Below are 9,090 nucleotides of genomic sequence, written 5' to 3' on the forward strand. Positions count from 1 at the left end.
TTGGATCTGATTTCATAATTTGTTCTTTCTCCTTCTGATTATGCTCTTATGAACAGGCCAGAAATATTTTATGTGTTCTTCATTTCATGTGTGTATTTCCTTCTTGTGTGTGTGTGTGTGTGTGTGTGTGTGTGTGTGTGTGTGTGTGTGTGCGCGCGCGCGCGCGCGCGCGCGCGCTCAAGTGCATAGAGAAATCTATGGCTACAGCAATTGGGTCTGTCTGAACTTAACCTCACTCAAATCAGTCTGTGAGCTTAAACAAACGCAACGCTTCCAGGAACACTCAGAGCCTGATCCGTCATGGAGAATGAGCCACCTGTCTTGCACTCATTTCTAAAGACTTGAACTCTCTCTCTCTCTCTCTCTCTCTCTCTCTCTCTCTCTCTCTCTCTGTGTGTGTGTGTGTGTGTGTGTGAGTGTGTGTGTGTGTGTGTGTGTGTGTGTGTTAATAGGAATGATACGTGCTCCCAAGAGGAAGCCCTGTGCCGAGCAGCAAAGGAAGCATTGGGCTGTCTGTCCACCAGTCCTGCGTGGTACCTGCCTGAGTGTGTGGTGCCCTCCGGGGCTTCCAGGCCAAACCAGAATAAATGCTGTTTATTTCGCAATGAAGTATCATAAACCTATTTAAGGGAACATTGAGCATATTTTCAGAAGTGGCTCATCATGCAATTCTGCCACCCCCCACTTGGCATGTTTGTGGACACTTCCTGCTCACGCTTGGACCTCTCCCTGTGACGGTGGTCACTGAATATGAACAAGTGTGTCCACTTTTCATTAACTGGGGTGTCTTCCTTGAGGACAAGGTGTGGTCTGCTCTAGGAACCGTTATGGTGTTCACACAGTGTCTCGGGATAGAGAATCCACCATCTTTACCGTTTCCTCCACCAACTGATGGGAGCACCTGAGAAAGGGCAGGGCAGGGCAGTGGCAGTTCATGACCTCAGAGTTTCTGCTTGCTTACTTTGCTTTCTTGTCATTTTCCACTCTTAATGTCATGGTGCCACACTTGTCTTCAGAACAAACAGCATCTCTCTCATCAGCGTCTTCAGTAACAAAACACTATCCCTTGTGGTATAATTCTAAGGTACGTGACAGTCAGCATCCAACTTACTAATTTGCTTAGTGTCCTTCTCCCATGACAAGGAAGCACCCAGCAAGGTCCTCATTCCCATGCTGGGGACTGTGGGAAAAAAATGACTACAAGCTAGAACACTCAGATCGAATACCTCAGGGGCAATTGCTGCTGGTCCTCCCCATCACAGACATGGACAGCTGGGGCTACAGGAAGCCCTGGGCCAGTGCTTTGCCCAAGATTGTCCAGGAAAGGCTTTCCCAAGATACTTAGAGGTTGCCTGCCTCAGAAAGCACTGACTTTGACACCAACTAAATCTCTCACCATCAGAAAGACACCTCCACTCACAGTGGGCCTTGGTCCCGCCTGAAGTATGCCAAGAGCTCCTCTGGTATCACACACACACACACACACACTTTACCATTACACACACACACACACACACACACACACACACACACACACACACACACACACTTTACCATTTCCCCCAGCCGGTGTGGTCCAATCCCATCCCTGTATCACAGCAGTGATGGCTGGAGCAGTAGCCTTAACACAAATCTTTTACCAGGCTCAGCACTCAATTAGCTCATGTGGCACGTGGTCAGACCCCCTGGAGGCCCCAAGAGAGAGCTCATTACAAGCGATGGCACATCTGTGCCTGAGAGGCCCTGGGGAATTAGCTCTGCACTGTGATTTACGGCCTCTTCTCTTTGTCCTTCCCTGAAGGAGACAAGATTGTTGGACCCCCAGAGAAGAGTGCACCTTGGGTGGCATGTGGCTGTCTCCTGGAAAGCCTTAGTCACCTCCTGGCCTCTACAGTCCCATAGCAAGTCTCCTTGCTCCTAGGGCAGGCGCTCCTGTGACTTAGGCAGTTCGGCTCCTTGGCCCCCACCTTGCCTCCCACTCTGGTTTCCAGCACACCCGAGAGGGTGGGGGAGTCCTGCTGCCCGGCTGGCTTGGATACAGCTGTGGAAGGGACTGGCTGCCCAAAGCCAGAGGAGAGGGGGCTGGCCCAGGAGATAAGGTCAGGGCTCAGATTGGTTTGGAACAGAACACTTCATCAAACACCACACCCATGAGCAGCCAACTGCCACCTCAGCAGGAGTATCCAGTCCCTCCTACCGCCGTGATTTGTGGAGAAGTACCTGACTCTCATCTGTGGCCCTGTGGACCTTCCTCCTCCACAGCTGTATCCAAAGATGTATCCACCTTCCTACTCTCTGTGACTGTCCAACCATCTGCCCCCTTGGTCATTGTTCAGGTCGTGGCCTGGACCACTCTAGCATCCTAGGCATCTTAATGAGGTAGTCCTGAGGTCAGTGCAGCCTCTTCCCCCATCCAGTGCCTGGCAGGGCAAAGCTAACTCCCAGCACAGTCAGTTGCCCTCTTTGAGGTCACCCCATGTATGGGCAAGCAGGGATCTATGAACACATCTGTGAATCTCTGGGAAGCAGGGGAGACAGAGAATATCCCTCCCTGTACTCAGCATGCCAGCTCTCAGAGGCTCTTCACACACCCTGCCTTGGAGAGTGGGGGCAGTTTCTTCTCTCAGAACCTCAGTGAAAACATGGGAAAAGACTTCCCAGTCCAAGGTTCCCTCCTCACCCCTCCTTCTGGAGATGCTGCTCCTGACAGCCTGGATTGACCAGAGAGCCATAGGAAGACAGGCTTGTGATAGAGACCAACACCTCTTACAGTTCGTGTGGCTGGAAGAATGAGCCACAGGCCACAGGTGCTGCAGAACAGGCTCCTGGATGTTGCTGGCTGCGTTTTCCTCCAGAGAAGGTAGAGTCAGTCCAGCCTAATCATGAGAGAAACTGGATGGCAAAATCTTCAGTTCTTTCTATTTCTCTGGAAGCGGCTATATATATCAAAGCAAAGGGCTTGTAAAGAAGGAGAGAACTGGAGTGAGGCAGTGGGATGGAGCGCAGGGTGGGGCTCACAGGGCAGAAGATGCCTGGCCAGATTCAGCAGAGCTGGGGAAAGAACAAGGGACCCTGACCTCTATGGCCAGTCTCAGGGGCTCACCATTTGCTGACACCTGGACCCCTCCAGCCCTTTCTGCTGCTAGGGTGGTTTCCTGACAAGAGGCCGAGGGCAGACTTCCATCCTGTCTCCGACCCGACCCTCTTTCTAGCCCACCTTCAGCTTCAGGCTGTTCTTAGTCCCAGAGCCACCTGTGTGCTGTTCGCCAACGGAAGCCTGCCTCAGAGCTCCCCTCCCTGGCCCAGTTGTGTATTAGGGCCTTTTGCTAGGGAGTGCTCCTCCCTGTTCCCCATCCTCTTCCTCTGTTCTGCATCCTCTTCCTCACTTCCTTTCTTACCAACTGTTGGGAGCAGGAAGGTCTCAAATGAAGCCTCCACATACTGTTCTGTTTTTGTTTAGAGACAGTGTCATCTTTGTAGTTCTGGCCCTGGCTAGCCTTGAACTCACAAAGATGCACCTATCTCTGCCTCCTGGCTACTGAGATTAAAGGGATGGACTACCACCTAGCTTCTGGAACCCTTTGGCACCCACTGCTTTGGCATATGTTTTGGTTATTTAATCACCTTTTTTCAGTCCCAGAGTACACAGAACATGGGCCCTTTATTCACAAGGGACCTGGAGTGGGCAGCATGGAGCCCAGCCTGGTCCACACTGACCTCCACTGGAAAGGGAGTCAAGGCAGATGGCAGCAGTTGAGCAGGTGGGCGATGAAAGGAAAAGGCCTCTGCCTCAGGACCTGTACCCCCTCCCTCTGGTCAATACCCTTCTCCCTGTACAGGATCCTGGCCAGGCCTGGGGTCTACAACACCCTCAGTCCTCTGCTACCGCTGTGGGGGTAGGGCACTAGAGGGCGCTGGAGAAAGGGACACCCATTTTCTCATTTTGCTGGCTTTAAGCAACCCCAGAGCATCCTTGTGGGCCTCTTCAAAAGTCCTAGAAATAGTGAAGGGCGGGTTCCAGCTTAGGGAATCCTTCGGGGCGTTTGTACTCCACCTCTTCCCTTTTATCCCCAGCCGGGTGAGTGCTGTCAGAAGTTAGACAGCTGTAGTGACTCAGCGATCGCGGCCCCCCCCCCCCCCACCGATGAAAGCACCCCAGTTCTAAGCCTAGAACCCTGCTTGCTGAGTCACTCACAGACATTTTGGGAAGTGTTCACACCTGTGCACAGAACAAGGGCGGCTAAGACTCCAGTTCAGAGTGGGCGAGCCCAGGGCAGGACAGCAAGCCGAGGCCGCCTCCAGCAGCTCTAGTCAACCCTTTCAGGCTGGGGTCTCACCGGCGCGATTGGCTTTCTTAAGGCGCAGTATCCATACTGTCTGGGCGCCTTTCATGCTTGCCAAGTCACTGTGACAACTGTTCCCTTCCACGAACCCTCTGACAAGGCAACCTCTGGGAGACACCCTCCACTCTAGGTGGGTTGCCTGTTCTCCACGCCCGCACTACTTCCTAAGTTCCATTCCCTAACTAAGTTCCCTGCAGTGGGGAGGGGACCTGGAAGCTGTAGTTAGCTACCTTCAGGGCACTCACCCAAGACAGGGCCACTAGGCACACAACAGATATAAGTAGACTAAGTGCCCTAAGTGCTGAATGGCAAACAGTTTTCCGACCCGAGCTAAGTTTGCGCCGAAAGAGCCTACAGTATTCCTCATCAGACATTTTCTTGAAGACCGGGAGATGGCGAACCTCTCCATAGCCACAAGGAAGGAGCCCCCAGGGATCGCATCCCCGTGGGCGGGCTGAAGGCTCCAGCGCCTTCTGACCGGTTAGTGTGCGCGAGGGGTGGGGACTGGGGGGTGGGCAATCACCTTTGGCCCAACCCAGAGGGCACAACCTGGGGGTACAGGAGGAGCTCCTGCAGGTGGGAACTCTGTGGGAAGGAGACAGTTTGGCCCCTCTATTCTGGCCGGCTGCGCTGGGGGAATATTTTGTGCCCAGCCTTTTCAGGGGTAAGAAGTGCCCCCCCCTCACACCACCCCCACCCCCGCGCGCGCCAGGATGCGCTAGGTAGGACAGAGCGCCTGCTGAGAGCGATGCAACTCACTCCAGCCCTCAACCCGTACTCCAGCTTTATTCATCCGGCACACTGGCCTCACCGCACCCGGAGTCTGTGATCCCAGGGAGAGCAATGCAATGTGTATCCAGACAGAGCGCAGGTTTCGGACCCAGTGGAGTGGGCCGGGAGGCGTACACAGATCCAGGCAGGTGCATCTTTCGATTCCCAGCTTTAACGAGGCTGGGACAAGCCTACGAGAAAATCCAGAGTACGAGAGGGGAACTGCCGCACTCCTCTGGCCTCACAGCCGGGGCTCCGCGAGCATTCGAAAGGCCAGGGCACACCTGCCCTGTCTCGCGGTGCACCTCCCCGAACACTCCCCCCCCCCCCCCCCCCCCCCCCGCCGAGGATCCGTGCTATTCCTAGCCCGCTCCTATGTCCAGGGTCTGCTTAGAGTAGGATAGGAGGTTTCAGCACCTCCCACTAGACTGGCCCGGCATTCTCCCGCCCCACCTTCATGCTGCTCTCAGCTCTGGGTCCCTCTTCGCAAGAGCTCGAGTCTCTGGACTCCATCGTGGTCTCCTGCGAGCCCAGGAAAGTCCACACTCTGCCATGTCCTGTCCTTCCGATGGCCTGATCCTCGGAGCGCATCGCGATCGTAATCAAAGTGGAGCGAAAGCAAGGCAAAGCGCTGATCTAAAGGCTGGGTACCATCAGCAGCCAGGGGTCCAGAGGGCGGTGTGCTCCGCACTGGAGGGAACTCAGCTCCCGCTGGTCGCTGGCGGCGCCCAATCCGATCCTGAGAGTGCAGATGAGCCTAGGAAGCCCGTACACTGAAACCTCCAGGCGCTAGGGGCCACCGGAATTTGGGTGAGGATCCCATGCTCCAGGTCTTTCACGAGTCAGGGGCGACCACAGAACTTATTTCCAGTTCCCGCCATAAAATGGCGTTCCAAGCCTTGACCTGTTGGAGACCCGTGGCGTCAAGACCCGGACACTCACTGTAAAAAAACGAAAATGAACTTCTAAGAAGACCAGTGAGAACGGACGTTGAGGCCCCTACATGGAGCCACCCGGTACCCTTTCTTCCATGACACAAAAACCCCGGAGACCAGGGCAAAAAGGGAAAGTCGTTATTAACAAACTGCTCCACAAAGGCACAGGACCTCTGCCTAGATCCCCGGGACAGGAAACAGTCGGTTCTGTCTCCACAGGTTGTATCAAAATCACTAGGTATTACAAGGTTAACCGGAAGCACCACCCAAGAGAAGAAAAGTACAACCTTCTCACAGCCCGCCTTGCTCCGCTCTAGCCCACTACAATTTCAGTTAACCCTTCAGCAATTCTATGGAGTGAGAGGCCCCTGTACTAGAAAAGGCATTAGGGCCAAGTGGACCCCACAGGTCAGTCTATAGCCTGTACTCTGCCCTCTAGACTGCAAGTGCACACCCATCTTAAGTCACTGAATGTGGGGATCTTTTCGTCTTGGACCTTGAATTCCGAGGCCGCTGCATCCTGGGCCTCGCTGCCTAAGCCTCTGAGGCTCGCTGGAAAGCCGCGGGCAGGCGAATCCTGGCCCTGGGTCTCAAAGTCTGGCTCAAGTAACCTCCCAGAAGAATGCCTAATAATCAGAAAACCTCGAGAAGGCCGGGCCTCTTCCCAATACCCCATCCAACTTCAACGAGTTCAGAACCGCGGGGCTGGGCAACTTATTCTAATAGGCATGTGCGTAGTACCAGGGCCACTGGCCTTGCCCCGACATTGCCTGGAGCCAATTGTCAGTTGAGGGATTTTGGTAGATCCGAGAGAGCCAAATCTAGCCATTTGCTCACTAGACTCCACCCTTTTGTGTTCAAGAAAATGATACCCACAAGTTCACTCCAGCTGGCACCACCACAAGCTGGGAGGCTAAAAAGCCACAGTACGGGGCTTGGGCCCTGGTCCAGGATGGAGCCCCCTGACCCGTGGCGTCCAGCCTTCCCAGGCTCTTCCCTGAACTGGGCATACTGAGCCTGTGGAGTGGATCTTGAAATCTACATTCTTTCGGTCGATAAAATATGTTCTCGTATTTTTTCCTGATTTTCTCATTAAAACCTTTGCCTAACTAAACTCCCATCCAACGGGATTTATTTCATCTCTGGGGAGATAAATCAGGGGGCAAATTTACAGCCCCGGAGGCACCTGCCGCGCTAATGGGCCCTTCATGGAGTGCATGGCCCGCGGGGGCGCGCGCAGACGGGCAGGACATTGGCCAATGGCCTGGTCGCCAGTGCCTACAGCCAATCAGCGCGCGCGCCGCGCCCAGGCCCCGCGGTTATCAGTGCGTCCGTCCCGCGCGGCGCCGCTCCGACCGGCCCCGGAGCAGCCGCCGCCACCGCCGATCCTAGTATCCCTGCCTTCTCTCTGACCGCTGCCCATTCCGTGCAGCAACCATCGGTCCTCCCGCTTTCCTGCGGGGGCCGTCGGCGTCCGTCTGAACGCGTTCCACGCGTCCCAGTGCAGCCGGCGCCCGTCGGTGCCGCGCTCAAACTTCCCGAGTCGGAGGGCGCGGGCGGTGGCAGCGGGGCCCGGATGGGAGCCCGGGTCGGCGGCGGCGGCGCCCATGGACGCTAACCGGCCGGGCGCGTTTGTGCTGAGCAGCGCGCCGCTGGCCGCGCTGCACAACATGGCTGAGATGAAGACGTCGCTGTTCCCCTATGCGCTGCAGGGCCCGGCCGGCTTCAAGGCGCCCGCCCTAGGCAGCCTTGGCGCGCAGTTGCCTCTAGGCACTCCGCACGGCATCAGCGACATCCTGGGACGGCCGGTGGGCGCAGCGGGTGGCGGCCTCCTGGGAGGCCTGCCCCGCCTCAACGGGCTCGCCTCGTCTGCAGGTGTCTACTTCGGGCCCGCGGCAGCCGTGGCACGGGGCTACCCCAAACCGCTGGCGGAATTGCCTGGGCGCCCGCCCATCTTCTGGCCGGGAGTGGTGCAGGGCTCTCCCTGGAGGGACCCGCGCCTGGCCGGCTCGGGTAAGTGACCCGCGCGGGATGCGGTGAGGAGCGGGGCTGGGCGCGGGCCGCGGACTGCGCTCACCGGCTCTTCTTCGCAGCCCAAGCCGGCGGGATCCTGGACAAGGATGGCAAGAAGAAACACTCGCGGCCGACTTTCTCGGGCCAGCAGATCTTCGCGCTGGAGAAGACTTTCGAGCAGACCAAATACCTGGCAGGCCCAGAGCGCGCGCGGCTTGCCTACTCTCTGGGAATGACCGAGAGCCAGGTGAAGGTGAGCTCGAATGGGCCGGGGTCCAGCAGTATTGACGCGGGCCCAGAGCCCGCGTCCTGCGAACGGCGGGAGAGCGGCCGTTCGGCTGCGGCCCGACCGCGGAAAGCGCTGATGCCAGGCGGGTCCAGAGTGCTGGTCTGGTGTGGCGAGCCTCGGTGCCCGCCTGATGGTCCCTCCCCAACCCCCCAGGTGTGGTTCCAGAATCGGCGGACCAAGTGGCGCAAGCGGCACGCGGCGGAGATGGCGTCGGCTAAAAAGAAGCAGGACTCGGATGCCGAGAAGCTGAAGGTGGGTGGCTCAGACGTGGAGGACGATGACGAGTACAACCGGCCCCTGGACCCCAACTCCGACGACGAGAAGATCACGCGGCTTCTCAAAAAGCACAAACCCTCGAACTTGGCGCTGGTTAGCCCGTGCGGCGGCAGCGCGGGGGACGCCTTGTGAGGACGAGGCCAGGCCAGAGAACCCAGGAACCGGGGCGCGCGGCATGCCCCGACGCCAGCCGCCCAGCCGCAGTGTGTATATATATTTTTACAGAATAAGTTATAAAGCGGACATTGGCGCGGCCTCGGCGTGAGGCGTGGAGCGCGGGGTTTGGGCCGTTCACTTTGTATAATCAATAAATTATTTAACACGTCCCCGTCGGAGCCGTGGCTCCCAAGGCTGCACATCGTGTTTCTTCCTTATGGAGCTGGCGCCAGCGGGCGGGCAGGCAGCAGCACCCTCCAGATCCCACCTAGCCTGTTCCCCCTGTGGGCGCCAGGGCCTGGCGCAG

The 9,090-nt window shown here is 57.0% G+C and overlaps 1 protein-coding gene across 1 annotated transcript; it reads left to right on the forward strand.

Moving 5' to 3' along the window:
• The first annotated feature begins 7,656 nt into the window (after positions 1–7,656).
• On the forward strand, positions 7,657–8,823 carry Nkx6-2 (NK6 homeobox 2). The gene is made up of 3 exons (XM_059250229.1): positions 7,657–8,062; positions 8,143–8,315; positions 8,505–8,823. The coding sequence occupies exons 1-3, from the start codon at positions 7,657–7,659 to the stop codon at positions 8,757–8,759; spliced, it is 834 nt and encodes a 277-aa protein (XP_059106212.1). The 3' UTR covers positions 8,760–8,823.
• Positions 8,824–9,090: the final 267 nt, after the last annotated feature.

Source organism: Peromyscus eremicus, chromosome 1 (assembly GCF_949786415.1).
Source record: "Peromyscus eremicus chromosome 1, PerEre_H2_v1, whole genome shotgun sequence".
Classification (NCBI taxonomy): Eukaryota; Metazoa; Chordata; class Mammalia; order Rodentia; family Cricetidae; genus Peromyscus; species Peromyscus eremicus.

Excerpts from the sequence above, each read along its gene's own strand:
- Nkx6-2 (XM_059250229.1), top strand. The coding sequence starts at position 7,657 with ATGGACGCTAACCGGCCGGGCGCGTTTGTGCTGAGCAGCGCGCCGCTG. Across the intron at positions 8,063-8,142 it reads CCCGCGCCTGGCCGGCTCGG|CCCAAGCCGGCGGGATCCTG; the intron begins GTAAGTGACCCG and ends TCTTCTTCGCAG. Across the intron at positions 8,316-8,504 it reads TGACCGAGAGCCAGGTGAAG|GTGTGGTTCCAGAATCGGCG; the intron begins GTGAGCTCGAAT and ends CCAACCCCCCAG.